The 15,320-nt window shown below is 34.2% G+C and overlaps 1 protein-coding gene across 1 annotated transcript in view; it reads right to left on the bottom strand.

The window, feature by feature from the left end:
- Window positions 1-15,320, bottom strand: part of VPS13A (vacuolar protein sorting 13 homolog A) — a 235,165-nt gene that overhangs the window by 95,544 nt on the left and 124,301 nt on the right. Inside the window, exons 33-41 of the mRNA XM_026453057.1 lie at window positions 8,140-8,267; window positions 7,588-7,757; window positions 6,800-7,017; window positions 5,880-6,112; window positions 4,584-4,676; window positions 3,741-4,097; window positions 2,691-2,792; window positions 1,087-1,245; window positions 663-918 (exon numbers count right to left, since the gene is read on the bottom strand). Coding sequence (XP_026308842.1) covers window positions 663-918; window positions 1,087-1,245; window positions 2,691-2,792; window positions 3,741-4,097; window positions 4,584-4,676; window positions 5,880-6,112; window positions 6,800-7,017; window positions 7,588-7,757; window positions 8,140-8,267 — 1,716 coding nt within the window. The remainder of the gene's footprint in view (window positions 1-662; window positions 919-1,086; window positions 1,246-2,690; window positions 2,793-3,740; window positions 4,098-4,583; window positions 4,677-5,879; window positions 6,113-6,799; window positions 7,018-7,587; window positions 7,758-8,139; window positions 8,268-15,320) is intronic.

Below are 15,320 nucleotides of genomic sequence, written 5' to 3'. Positions count from 1 at the left end.
TGATGCCCTCCTCAATAACTACTTAAATGCCAGAGTATCAAAAAGTGGTGTAGGTGAGGCTTTGGGACTATTTAACTTCACAATGACTACATATTAAGATAATTTAAGAATGTATATATTTCACCTCCAATAAAAATGAAAAGCTTCTAGGAAGCAGAAAAGACAAAGGAAAAAACCTTCATCTCAATAGGCAGAACATAAAAAAAAAAACTATTTACAAATCCTAAAACCATTAAAAATTGCCATTTGCATGAATTCAAACTTTGAATTCATTCAGTTGCAAAACTAGTGGAATACTATCAAGTGATACCAAATGTGAATAAAAGAATCCCCACAAACATCTAAACATCTACGGTCTATAAAAGCTGAACGAGGGCGAGATCTAATACTTTTCCTCCCAAGAACAACGCAGTAAACTGCCATGCTCTGAATAATGCAGTGGATAAAGAAAAAGTTTGGAATACAAAGTTTTGGTAATGACACACTGCAACCAAGACACTGCAAAGACAAAAAACAGTTCTTGACCTATTAGAAAGGAGATTAAAACAAAACAAAACAAAACAAAACAAAACCTTGCTAAGATTCTACAAAAGAGTAAAATAACATGTAAATTGTAATTTAAAACAAAAAAGCCCCAGGAAGGTAATATAGCAACTACTTACTAAGAAGAATGAAGAAGAGTTTGCTGCTTAGGCTAGTCATTGCATTGAAATGATCATTGTCCTTGGTTCGGACATAATCCATACTTAAACTTTCTTCATTTTTCAATACATATGATTTTGCCATAGGAATGCTGAGTACACTAAAAGAATCACTTGGCGAAACAGAGATAGTAAGTCCAAGGGAATTTAAAATTATAAATGGTGCTAGATCCTTTACGAAGTCAGCTGAAGATCCAGTGGCAGCTTCTGTAAATGCCTAATAAGAAAGAGTTAACTTAAATAAAATGAAATGTATAAAATTAAATGACAAGGAGAATGGTAGAGGACAAAGGACAAATAACTAAGTCATTAAACTTCTTATTCAACAGACAGATCAACTCAGACAAGTATCTCAATATTTAAAGTTTCAAATTTCTTTTCTTACCTTGCCTAAATTATTTAACATCACAAGACCACATTTGGATAATGTAATGTTTAATTGGTCTTTTGAATGGAAACTAATGACTGTTTTATATTCTGGAACTTTGTAGTTTTCTTCTTCAGGATCTGACTCAACAATGGCCTTTTTGGCTTTCTTTTTCATCTAAAATGATAAATTATAGAAATACAAGAAAAAATTATTTCTAGGAACACAACATAACTAGACAAATCTCAATAACAACATTGGAGAGATCAGTACATTTTACCTTTTCTAATTTCAGTAAGTTCTACTGCCTTACTGAAATTACTTGGACATCAGCCAACTAAGGTCACACAGGACAGAAATATTAGAGAAAATAAATCATGTCATCCTCAGTGATAGTAAACTGGCAGATATAATTCAGAAGGAAAAATAAAGACCTAGAATTACTATGTGTACCTGGCATCTGAATATAAAAGCACATACTTTAAAGCAACATAAAAACTCAGAAAAAAGTAACTTAATGTATTGGTCATGCTAATAATACATAACAGAAACATGGAGACTTACAAAGGCAGATAATAGTAGCAGAACAGTTACATAAACCTAGAGCTCATAAGAATCAATACCCTTTACCATTTTTTAGGAGTCACAGATCCACTGACCATGTGTATTCTAACCTAAAAACCACCAAGGAATTCCTTTTCAAATCCTTCATCTAAATTAGCTGGAAAATAAAATTAAATGATCTAATACGAAAAGAGCTCAACATGCTAAGCTAGCCACCTTTGCTGTTCCTTTAACTGGCTTTAAGCCACTGAAAATCTGTCTGCAGGTTGACCAAGTCATTATTAGGTAGGAAACATGTGAGTAATTCTGCAGTCTCTTACTTCAGAAGCAAAATTTCATCCATCTAAAGGCCTTGATTCTCATGATTATACAAAAACACAATATATTTCGAACAAATAAGATACATTCTTGCACACACACGCACACATACACACCTCCCCAGAGGATGAAGGAAACTCAGGATAGACAACAACTTACAAGAAGATGACAGAGGCATTATAGCATAGTGGTTTAGAGTGGATTTAACCCCTCTGCAGCTGGATTTGCATCCTACCTCTTCCACTCTGTAGCTATTATTACTTCAAGAAGTCTCTTAACGTCCCTTGGCTCAGTGCCTTCACAAGTCAAACTAGGGATTAAAACTCTATCTTCCTCCAAGAGTTGTTGTATCTGGCACATAATACTTGTTACATAATTGTATTAGAAGCATAGGGAACATTGGCCTGAGATTTGAAAATTATATTAAGAGGGCAAACAAGGAAGCATGTGGGCAAGGCCCACGATGAGACAACCTGAAGTTTGTTGTGATTAAAATAAAGTGTCTAGTATGGTATAAACATTTTCAATTTTGGAAAATTTTTTCAGACTTCAAATATACACTGATGGGGGAATGTTAACAAAGGGGGAAGCTATACATGTGCACAAGTAGGGGGTATATGGGAAATCTCTGTTCCTTCTTCCCAATTTTGCTGTGAACCTAAATCTGTTCTTTAAAAAAGTAGTCTTTTAAAATACATACATATATATACACACACACACACACATATATATATATATACCTTGATACCAAGATTCCATGGTCTAAAATCCTCAGTCTGATCAATTTCTAAGGGTTCAAGCAAAGGCTCCCATACACCAAACATTTCATTATAATAATGCACCTACAGAGAGAATTTTTTAAATTAAAAATGATCTTCCATCCTGTTTCCCATCATGTTTTTTAGCCCTGTTACTTCTTCTATATGAAAACCAGTTTACAAGCCATTCAGTAGCTTCCTATAAACACTCCCTCAGCATTTTCCTCACCTGGCTAACTTCATAGTATATATTTGCTCTTCACAATTTAGTCCAGATAAAACCCCCTTTAAAGCATCTTTCCTTGATTCTACATTATATAAAAGTATAAGGCATATCTTTCTAACTCTTTATATTTCTATCAGAAGAGATTATTATCCACATATTCAGAAATTCTGTCTATATCCTTAAAAAAAAACAAGATATTCAACTTTAACTTTTCTTTTTTTGAGGCTGGGTCTCACTATGTCCCCCAGCCTGGAGTGCAGTGGCACGATCTCAGCTCACTGCAGCCTCGACTTCCCAGCTATTCTCAAGTGATCCTCCCACCTCAGTCTCTTGAATAGCTGAGACTACAGGTGTGAGCTACCACCACTGGCTAATTTTTTGTATTTTTAGTAGAAACAAGGTTTCACCATGTTGCCCAGGCTGATCTTGAACTCCTAGGCTCAAGCGATCCTTCTGCTTTGGCCTCCCAAAGTGCTGGGATTACAGGTGTGAGTCATTGGGCCTAGCCTCAACTTTAACTCTTAAAAAAAAGAATTCTCAATCTAATCAACAACTGTCGAATAATATATTACCTTTAAGTTGATAAAATCAGTTGAAATAGAAACTTAATGTGGATATGTACTTTAAAAGTGAAAGGAATGTATACATAAAAGCAATTTATTCAAGGGCAAAATTTGAAAACTTTTTTCTAAAAGTTTTTGACCCAACATCATATTTACAATAAGTTTAATTTAAATAGCTACATAAGATTCCATAATATTCCATATGTATCATTATCTGTTATAAAACTGGAAAAATATGCTTACTTCTAGCTCAAGCTGACAGTGCAGATTTATTAGGGAACTCCAGTTTTTGCCTTCCCCTGAAAAACGTGACTTTGCCAGAAGCATAGGCACTGTTCTATGACCAATTCCAGCCTCAAGAACTATAAAAATAGAATCAATGTTCATTTTTATCATCTCGCCTTTGGGTACCAATTCAGTTGTGGGAGCTATTTTTTCAGTTTCATTTGATTCTTCAAGAAACCACATTTTTAAAGTCTTTGTATCCTTCTTTTCCCATAAATGTGCAGTAGAAGAAGCTGTTTCTTCTGGGATGGTTTCCTTAGTTGTATACAGTGCTGAAGTTATGGTAATCATAGTATTTATAATGACTGGTGAAACCTAAATGGAAAAAAAACTAATGATAAACCTATACAAAATACTTTGAAACATACTACTTCAAGAAAAATACACTTGCTGAAGGATTATGAGAAATTAAATACTGAATTAACATTACTCCCACAAAATAGTAGAAACTATTGTTTATACAATTTTTTAAATTACCATAACTGTGACTTGTTAAAATATTTACACGAATCTTGTAGATATTATTAAACTGATGAAGTATAAAATAATTTCAATAATATTTATTAGGGATATTAAATGTTAACCACACAAATGTAAATAATAAAATACAGAATAACATTCATTATAAAATGTGTATTAAATAATGTTACTTTGTAAATATCTTATAAAAATATATTTTCAAAAACACAAATACATCTATTTTGTTTGCCTAACAATGAAAAGACTTGCTATAATAACTTTCTAGGCTTTTCTACTTTTTTTAAGTGCACTGAATATTCAAATGATTATATTTTAATTTACCTTTAGTGTCAGGGATTTTACTGACATATCGATCACTTGTGGATCTGTACCTGTCTGAGTAGTTTGATAAAACAAGTCACAGGGCTGCAAAACCTAAGAGAGAAAAATCAATACCACTAAACTAATGTTTGCATATAAAAATATTTCTATTTAAAGACCTTCCTAGTAATAGGTATGTCAAATAAACGAGTTAGTAAAAATAACTATTTAAAAAGTTACTTAATAATACACTCCTTAATTATCCCATAGGAAGGACCTCTAGAACCTAATATCTGTTCTATTCTTCCACAGTAATATAAGTTTCATCTGAGCACAAGGTAGCTCGGAAAAAAATACCACATTCTCCAACCTTTATTGCAGCAAAGTGTGGTCATATAGCTACGTTCAAGCCAAAAAAGATGTGAACAGAAGAAATATATATGTAAAACTTCTAAGTCAAAACCTAAGAGAGAATTGGTATACCCTCCATTTTCTATTCTCTCTCTTTGCTTAGTGGAGGGCCAACTGTCTTGCAAATGTGGGCAACAGTTTATCTTACATCCTAACTAATATATATGTATTCACTGTATCAAAATTACATCTTATATTTATATGGTGACAATGTTTAGAACATTTATGCTTCTGTAGATGCATACCAAGCATCATGAAAAAAATACAAAGAAACAAACAAAAGCATATGTTTCTATTACTCCTTTAGAAGTTTAAATATTTTTGTAAGTATTTGCTGGGAGTCAGTCAGTTCACTTGAAAAGATGTCTGTAAAGGAATGAATTTTAAGTAGTTATAAAGAGGAGGAAGGCCAAGAGGTTACTAGAGAGTAAAGTATCAACGTGAACTATGTCAAAGCAAATGGCCGAAAGTTCAAATGATGTTACATGGAGACAAGGAAAAACGCATTATTTGAGCAAAAACATCCAAATGGGAGAAAAAAATTAAAGCAATAAAACTGAAACAACACAGCGAGCAACTGGCAGAAAGTCTTAAAAGTCCAAAGAGCTATTTGGAATTGACATGATTAGAAAGTCAAAATAAGATCTTAACTGAAAAGCATCAAGATGAACCCAACTTTTTACTGAGAATATTCCCACAAATAGTAACAATAATGAGCAACATCTGGAAGAATGAAAGAGTTTCAAAGCTGGTCAATAACATTCTAAGCTAAGCTCTCTAAGCAGAGAGAAAGACATTTTACAGAGCAAGGTTGGAAAACATGTAGGTAGCTTTGGTTTCCTAAAATGGTATCCACTACATCCTAAACAGTTTACAATTAAGCAGATGGTCGGATAGTTAACTCACAGTAGTGACTTTGCCTTTTCTCTTGACTGGAAGAAACGGGCAGGCTCTCACTTGGAGATCTTTAATAGCAGCAGTCATTGTGCTATTTTCAAGGTTACCTTTATAGCAAATTTCACATTGTGTTGTAATGACTAAGGCAGGAGCATCATTTTTTGTCATGTCAGCCACAAACACAATTTCAGGATTTTTAATAATAACATTAATTTCCCACTTCTCTGATTCCTGCGTAGGTACTAAAACAAATAAAAATAAATTAATAAATTAAAATATTTGCTATATATTATGAATAATTTATTTATAAGAAAATAATAAAATGAAATAATAGTAAAAAGTAAAATAAAAGAATCTTAGATTCCAAACGAATCAACTACAACCCTTAGTAAAGATTTGAAGAAGCTATAGGCATAAGAACATTTTTAAATGAGGGGGAAATCTCCACTATTTAATTGGAAAGCCTAGACACTAATCTAGTTTCCAACTCTCAACTTGATACTCTTTCTACTATACCATAGTAAATGACATATTACAAAAAGATAATAGAGAAACCATATGTTAAAAGTGAGGAGTAAATACAAGAAAAATACATGAGTGCTTTAAATTGAATATTATCTTAACTGTGAAAAGGTATGGTTGGTTCATCATTCGCTCGCTTGTTTTTTTCCACTAGACAAATTCCTTCATGTTACTGCCTGAAGAGAAGTACAATTACTTATTCTAACATAGGTTTCATATTCACACCTTTAAAAAAATGCTAACTATACAACCTCCCAGAAAACACATTAAGGTTTTCCTTCTACTCTGAAAAATAAAATTTTAATTTCTTAAAGCATTTACCTTGATGATCTAAAAGGCTAATCAAGGTAAGCCCTGTTGTAGCACTTCAATAAAACAAATATTAAATATTTTAGCCAATAACTAACCTTCTTCCTTAGCAGTCCATGTTTGCACACTGGTTTCTACAGCAGTGCCTGTGGTGTAGGCCTCAAGAAAGACATTTGCAACAGTCTGCAGAAATTCTACACTTGCACAAATATACATTTCTTGAAAGACTGCATCAGTCACACAGCCATCTCTGACTTTCCTGTACTTTATATCCATCATGTCTTTTTTGTCAAAACCAACAGTCAGTCCTATCATTCTGGAAAATACAGTAACAATTCCTTACATGAGTAACTTAGAAGTAATCAAACATACGAGTAAAACTTAAAGACCTCTTATCTCTTTCACTGACAAAAAAAAAAAGCATTCTGAAGTCATGTCTCTTGGGAAGATCCATAAAGTGTTCCAAACATCGAACTTACAAATTTCTGAAACACAAATGTATCATAAATTAGGAAGTGTATGTTCAATAAATTACGAGTTTGAATCTCAGGATATTTTTTCTTTTCAATTTTTCATGTACTTCCCATTGCAATTAGCATAGATTAACAATAATTTATATTAGAGAATGTAATTTAAATAATGTAAAAACCAATTTAATTGCACTGATTATTTCTATTTACTCAACCAATCTATCAATTATTAAGAATAGCACATAACAGAACCAGGACATTTTAAACGTTAACTGAGTACTACGAGTTGATTGAATTGAAGCTTTAAGGAACCTAGGATGCACTCAGAAAATGAACGTGCAACTCTGGAAATGAATTCTGTAAAATATATCAACAATTTCTCAAGTAAAACCTTAGAACATTATTACAATACATACCGAGGAGTTGCTTTCTTGACATGAGGCCTTTTATCATCTAAAATACAGTTTTTTAATGAGAAGGAAGAAAATGTTGAGTCATCTGTATACATTTTTAAAGTACTTATAATATTCTCCAATTTAAATTCAGCAAGTTTCAGAGAAGGATCCCGAACATCTGTAAAGGAAGCCTATGAAAGGAGAAATCAATACAAAATTACACAGAAACACAAGTCTAAAGTGTATTTTATGATATGAACTACTACAAAGTATTGCCTCTGCTTATAACAAACATCAAAATTCTCTGTCTCCAAAGGGCTCTAATGAAAGGCCAAAAATACATACATATCACTTTAATTTTACAATTTATTTTTCATATTATTAGCTACATGATAGATAACTCATTTAAAAGGGAAATGGTTACAATTATTATTAAAGTAAAAAGATCAACCATTTTTCTCAGAGGGACAGACTACAAAATACATGTTAAATATTAACATTTTTTACTTTAAAAACATCTACCTATGCAAATTTCACAAGTGAAAATACATTTTCTTTTCTTCCTGGACTTACTTGTTTAGGACCTGGACTATACAGCACCATGGTGAGATAATCAGTTTTGAAGCTCATGTTTAGTGTTGTCTTAACTAGTGAGGCACGTGAATGTACTTCTACCACGGCAGCTGTCACCACAGTTACTCCTTGAAAAAATTAAAGTTATTTAATAAAAGAAAATGTATTAAAAATTAGCTCATTAAAATACCCTTGAAACAGATTTAATAGAATTATTAATTAAACAGGTATAGTAAAATGACGTTCAAGAAAACAAAATACTAGGAAATTCACATTAAAACTCAGTTAACTTCTGGCTTAGGACTCTTTCCATAATAATTTGGGAATATTAATCGAACACTTGGTGCTTCTGTTTCCCTTTGATGCTTCTGTTTCCACTACTGTTGTTCCAAGGAAAAATAGACCTAATCACTGAATATGTTTTGGGGATTAAGTAAAATAGCACATGTAAAATGCATACTACAGTACCTGGCACATAATTCAGCATTCAAATTTTACTTTAAAAAACTAAAACCAAGAGACATTTAAAAAATTTTTCTACTTATGAGAAGAATCCAAAATTTGTTTTCTACATTTAAATTTTGAATCAAGGTATTATATGCACATATTAAATGAGCTTAAAATTAAAACACACCACTTTCTAATTCTCATTATATCTAACTTCAGAGAAAAGTACCATCATGCCAGATAATGTATTTTCAATTGTGATAAAAATTTACATACAATGAAATACACGTATCTTATATGAACTATTTGATGAAATTTGGTAAGCGTATATATCCACATAACCACCATTTCAATTAAGATACTGAACACTTGTATCCCTCTAGAAAGTTCCCTCTTAGAATCCTCCCTGACTCATTTTATGAGGCCAACATCATCCTGATACCAAAGCCTGGCAGAGACACAACAAAAAAAGAAAATTTTAGACCAATATCCCTGATGAACATTGATGCAAAAATCCTCAATAAAATACTGGCAAACTGGATTCAGCAGCACATCAATAAGCTTATCCACCATGATCAAGTGGGTTTCATCCCTGGGATGCAAGGCTGGTTCAACATTCGCAAATCAATAAACGTAATCCAGCATGTAAACAGAACCAAAGACAAGAACCACATGATTATCTCCATAGATGCAGAAAAGGCTTTTGACAAAATTCAACAGCCCTTCATGCTAAAAACGCTCAATAAATTCGGTATTGATGGAACGTACCTCAGAATAATAAGAGCTATTTATGACAAACCCACAGCTAATATCATACTGAATGGGCAAAAACTGGAAAAATTCCCTTTGAAAACTGGCACAAGACAGGGATGCCCTCTCTCCCAACTCCTATTCAACATAGTGTTGGAAGTTCTAGCTACAGCAATCAGGTAAGAGAAATCAAGGGTATTCAGTTAGGAAAAGAAGAAGTCAAATTGTCCCTGTTTGCAGATGACATGATTGTATATTTAGAAAACCCCATTGTCTCAGCCCAAAAGCTCCTTAAGCTGATAAGCAACTTCAGCAAAGTCTCAGGATACAAAATTAATGTGCAAAAATCACAAGCATTCTTATACACCAGTAACAGACAAACAGAGAGCCAAATCATGAATGAACTTCCATTCACAATTGCTTCAGAGAGAATAAAATACCTAGGAATCCAACTTACAAGGGATGTAAAGGACCTCTTCAAGGAGAACTACAAACCACTGCTCAGTGAAATAAAAGAGGACACTAACAAATGGAAGAACATACCATGCTCATGGATAGGAAGAATCAATATCATGAAAATGGCCATACTGCCCAAAGTTATTTATAGATTCAATGCCATCCCCATCAAGCTACCAATGAGTTTCTTCACAGAATTGGAAAAAAGTTCATATGGAACCAAAAAAGAGCCCGCATTGCCAAGACAATCCTAAGTCAAAAGGACAAAGCTGGAGGCATCACGCTACCTGACTTCAAACTATACTACAAGGCTACAGTAACCAAAACAGCATGGTACTGGTACCAAAACAGAGATATAGACCAATGGAACAGAACAGAGTCCTCAGAAATAATACCACACATCTACAGCCATCTGATCTTTGACAAACCTGAGAGAAACAAGAAATGGGGAAAGGATTCCCTATTTAATAAATGCTGCTGGGAAAATTGGCTAGCCATAAGTAGAAAGCTGAAACTGGATCCTTTCCTTACTCCTTATACGAAAATTAATTCAAGATGGATTAGAGACTTAAATGTTAGACCTAATACCATAAAACCCTAGAAGAAAACCTAGGTGGTACCATTCAGGACATAGGCATGGGCAAGGACTTCATGTCTAAAACACCAAAAGCAACGGCAGCAAAAGCCAAAATTGACAAATGGGATATGTTTAAACTAAAGAGCTTCTGCATAGCAAAAGAAACGACCATCAGAGTGAACAGGCAACCTACAGAATGGGAGAAAATTTTTGCAATCTACTCATCTGACAAAGGGCTAATATCCAGAATCTACAAAGAACTCAAACAAATTTACAAGAAAAAAACAAACAACCCCATCAAAAAGTGGGCAAAGGATATGAACAGACATTTCTCAAAAGAAGACATTCATACAGCCAACAGACACATGAAAAAATGCTCATCATCACTGGCCATCAGAGAAATGCAAATCAAAACCACAATGAGATGCCATCTCACACCAGTTAGAATGGCAATCATTAAAAAGTCTGGAAACAACAGTTGCTGGAGAGGATGTGGAGAAATAGGAACACTTTTACACTGTTGGTGGGATTGTAAACTAGTTCAACCATTATGGAAAACAGTATGGCGATTCCTCAAGGATCTAGATCTAGATGTACCATATGACCCAGCCATCCCACTACTGGGTATATACCCAAAGAATTATAAATCATGCTGCTATAAAGACACATGCATATGTATGTTTATTGCAGCACTATTCACAATAGCAAAGTCTTGGAATCAACCCAAATGTCCATCTGTGACAGACTGGATTAAGAAAATGTGGCACATATACACCATGGAATATTATGCAGCCATAAAAAAGGATGAGTTTGCGTCCTTTGTAGGGACATGGATGCAGCTGGAAACCATCATTCTTAGCAAACTATCACAAGAACAGAAAACCAAACACCGCATGTTCTCACTCATAGGTGGGAACTGAACAATGACATCACTTGGACTCGGGAAGGGGAACATCACACATCAGGGCCTATCATGGGGGGGAGAGGGAAGGGATTGCATTGGGAGTTATATCTGATATAAATGACGAATTGATGGGTGCTGACGAGTTGATGGGTGCAGCACACCAACATGGCACAAGTATACATATGTAACAAACATGCACGTTATGCACATGTACCCTAGAACTTAAAGTATAATAATAATAATAAAAAAAAGAAAGTTCCCTCAACACTTGCTAGACAATCCCCAACCTCTCTACCATTCTAATTTCAATCATCATAGATGAGTTTTGTATATTTTTAAATTCCATATAAATGGAGTCATACAGATTGTACAATTTTGTGTGTGGCTTCTTTCAGTCAACATAATGTTTTCGAGATTCAACCACGTTGTTCCATGTACAAGTAGTTCACTCTTACAGCTAGTCATGCACTCTATGAAAAGAGTTTATCCTCTTATTGATGAAGATTTGAGTTGTTTCCAGATTTGGGCTACTATAAGTAAATCTGCTATACGTATTCCTAAATGAGTCATTTTGTGTAAATACCTAGGTCTGGAATTGCTCTGTTAAAGGTAGGTATATGTTAACTGCGAAACTCTTTGCCAAAGTGGTTATACTATTTCACATTCCTATCAGTAGTCTGTGAGAACTGCAGCTGTTCCACATTCTCATCAACCTTTGGTGTTGTCAGTCTTCTACAACTAATCTCATCTGGTGAAATGTGAAATTTTCCTGATAAATAATATGAACAATGGGGCATGGTGGCTCACGCCTGTAATCCCAGCACTTTGGGAGGCCGAGGCGGATGGATCATGAGGTCAGGAGATCGAGACCATCCTGGCTAACACGGTGAAACCCCATCTCTACTAAAAATACAAAAAATTAGCCGGGGATGGTGGCAGGTGCCTGTAGTCCCAGCTACTCGGGAGGCTGAGGCAGGACATCAACCCAGGAGGTGGAGCTTGCAGTAAGCCGAGATCATGCCACTGCAGCCTGGGTGACAGAATGAGAGAATGTAAACATTCCAGGAACCACTTAAAAACAAAAATGTATTCTGCAAGTGAGTGTAACATTATATTACATTAATTAAGTTTGTTGCCATATCTTATCATTTACCAAGAGTGGTGTGTTCATATCCCCAACTATGATTCTGTATATGTGTATTTTCTTCTTTAGTTCTGTCAATTTTGCTGCAGATAGTTTACAGTTCTGTTATTAGGTATATACACATTTAGGATTGTTGCATCTTCTTTGTGAATTGACACTTTTATCATTATTTAAAAAAAACAAACCTTGTAATGAGTCATTTAGGAGAAAGATGAACCCTAAGTGGATATCTTCATGGTCTCAAGGAATCATGGCTAATTTTTAGGGTGATGATGTTACTATATTTAAAAAGTAACATCCTTATTGCTTTCGGAAAAATAGCATTCAATGGTATAATATCTGGGATTTGCTTTAAAATAATCTTACAGGCTGGAGGAAGAAAGGGGAAGAGCAGAGTGAGGGCAGTAACAAAGCAGCCACATGATATTAATGAGTGAAAGTGGGTGATGAATACATGTGGGTTTATTACCTTATTCCTTCTACTTTGGTATATGTGTAAAAATTTCCAGAAGAAAACGATTAAAATAACATATTCAAACATCTATTTCTTGTTACATCAATTGCAGACATTATCTCTCACTCTTTAAGCCCTTACTATTTGTTTCCCCTGAACCATCTTCCTCCTTACAGCTTTGCTTAGTAATGTCTTTACTTCTAAGTTACCACGGTTCATAACATTTACTTTTTTATTTACATAAGAAGTCTTCGATGTGTTGTTTAACTATGACCACATAGTATTTTTCAATGAGACTTATACTAATACTGCCTCTGCTGCTATACTGTCACAATGAGTGCACCTCTGAAAAATAAGAGGTTCTCTTCTCACATTCTAACAATGGCTCAAAATTATGCAAAATTTAGTCTACTTCTGCATCATGGTATAGAAATTTCTTTCTTAAGAACAGAAAACACTTTCCTCTCTATATCAGTTATATAATATAGCTAACTCTGTATCCTACATACTATGTGGAATTCATGCTATTTTTCTTCTATAAGACATTCTTCCACATGGCTTTTTTTTTCTTTCCTTAAAGCATTCTCATTTACTTTTTAATGAAAGCTAATTACTTTCTAGCCTATTCACACAGATTATTTGGAGATTCCTTTTCAATGCACTCCTGGGTAGGCCTAGGTTTTTTTAACCTCATATTTTCCTTTTTCCTAGATTCCCTGACTTGCTGAAATACATTTTCAGACTAATTTCTTTTACGAATGGGTATGAAGAACTCTAAGAAAACAGAGTCTCAGGAAATCTGAGAATTATTTTCTTTTCACATTTTGGGTATTGGCTTGGCTGTGTATAGAATCTGAGCTTCAAAAACCACTTTCCTTAGAATTTTGAATATATTCCTCCATTGTCTTCTACCATCCAGGGATTCTATTCCATCATGTTTTATTGATAAATAAAAACAACAAAAATCAATCATGCAATCATTTTTTTCTAAGTCCCTGACAGGCAGCCTGTTTTTTTCTGAAACTTCAAAAAATCTTAGCTTTACCATTCTGACATCTCATGAAAATGTGTTTGCATGTGGAATCTTAGTTTATCCAATCTGCTGGAAACTCAGTAGATTCACTATAGCCAAGAGCTTCCTTCAATATTTACTTAGGTCTGGACAGTTTACAGCAGTTCTCCCTTACCTGCACTTTCAATTACCTGCAGTCAGGTCAACTGGCGTCTGAAAACATTAAGATACTTTGAGAGACAGACCACATTCACATAACTTTTATTACAGTATATTGTTAAAATTGTTCTATTAGTTGTTGTTCAACTCTTAGTGTGCCTAATTTATAAATTAAACTTTATCACACATATGTATGTATAGGAAAAAATATAGTTTGGGTACTATCCAAACATAGGTAATACCCAAAGTTTCAGGCATCAACTGGGGTCTTGGAACACATTCCCTGCAGATAAAAGGAGAGTACTATCTTCTTTAAAGAATTACCTTCCATTTCCTCAATTATTTCTTTTCTAACACAGATTCTAGGATTGGACTTTCTGAACTAAAACATCACTCTTAAGTTTGATCACATTTTCCACTCTGTGCTTTTTTCTTCTCTGTCATGGGAGATTGCCTCGACCAAATATTCCAACTCAATACTTCTAATTCCATGTTTAGTGTTTTTGTTTCAAATTTTCAGCAATAATATTTAGATTTCCAGTAACTCTCCTATGCTTGGATGAGCTGGTGGTGCTAGTGGGATCCATTTCTTATACTATCTTCTCAAAATCCTCTTAGAATGTCAGAGTTTGTTTTTTGTTTGTCTGCTTCCTTTTCTGTCACTTCAGCTGTCTGTTTCCTTCAGAAAACACTATTCTGTTTATCTTAGTTTCATTCATGCTTGGGTTTTTTACAAGTTTCTTCATATCTGACCATTCATATTTAACAATAAAGGACTGGTTTCATTATTCCAGCTAGTAAGGGTGGGGTTTCCTACAATGCTGTAAATGTAAAGCTGTTTTTCTGTTAGGATTCTCTGAGTAAAAATGCTGTGTAATACCTTAGGGCTTTGCAAAGGTGAGTCTTGTGAACTAGCAGGTTTCATTTTGAGGTAGGTAAGTCTGAGGATCCCTATAATGCCAGAATGAAAACTTTATGCTTATGCAGCAAAGTCATCCCAGGACTAACTAACCCTCTGTATGTGCTGGTGCTGAACTCAGAAACCAGCCACATTCCATGGAGCACACTAGATCCAACATTAGATGAAGCCTCTTTCTGAGTTCTGCTTCCTTCTACTCCATTCCATCCATCTCCCAAATATTTGTTAAACTCCACCATCTACTAATGATGAGCCTCTCTTTGCACCTCGAATACTCTGATATTCCGAATATCAATATAAAAGATTTGTTTGGGATATAACACATTAGGGATAGGGAGAAGATGGGGGAAGGGGAGAAA

This window comes from Piliocolobus tephrosceles, chromosome 14, assembly GCF_002776525.5.
Source record: "Piliocolobus tephrosceles isolate RC106 chromosome 14, ASM277652v3, whole genome shotgun sequence".
Lineage (NCBI taxonomy): Eukaryota > Metazoa > Chordata > Mammalia > Primates > Cercopithecidae > Piliocolobus > Piliocolobus tephrosceles.
This window is presented reverse-complemented; position numbering and strand designations above follow the sequence as displayed.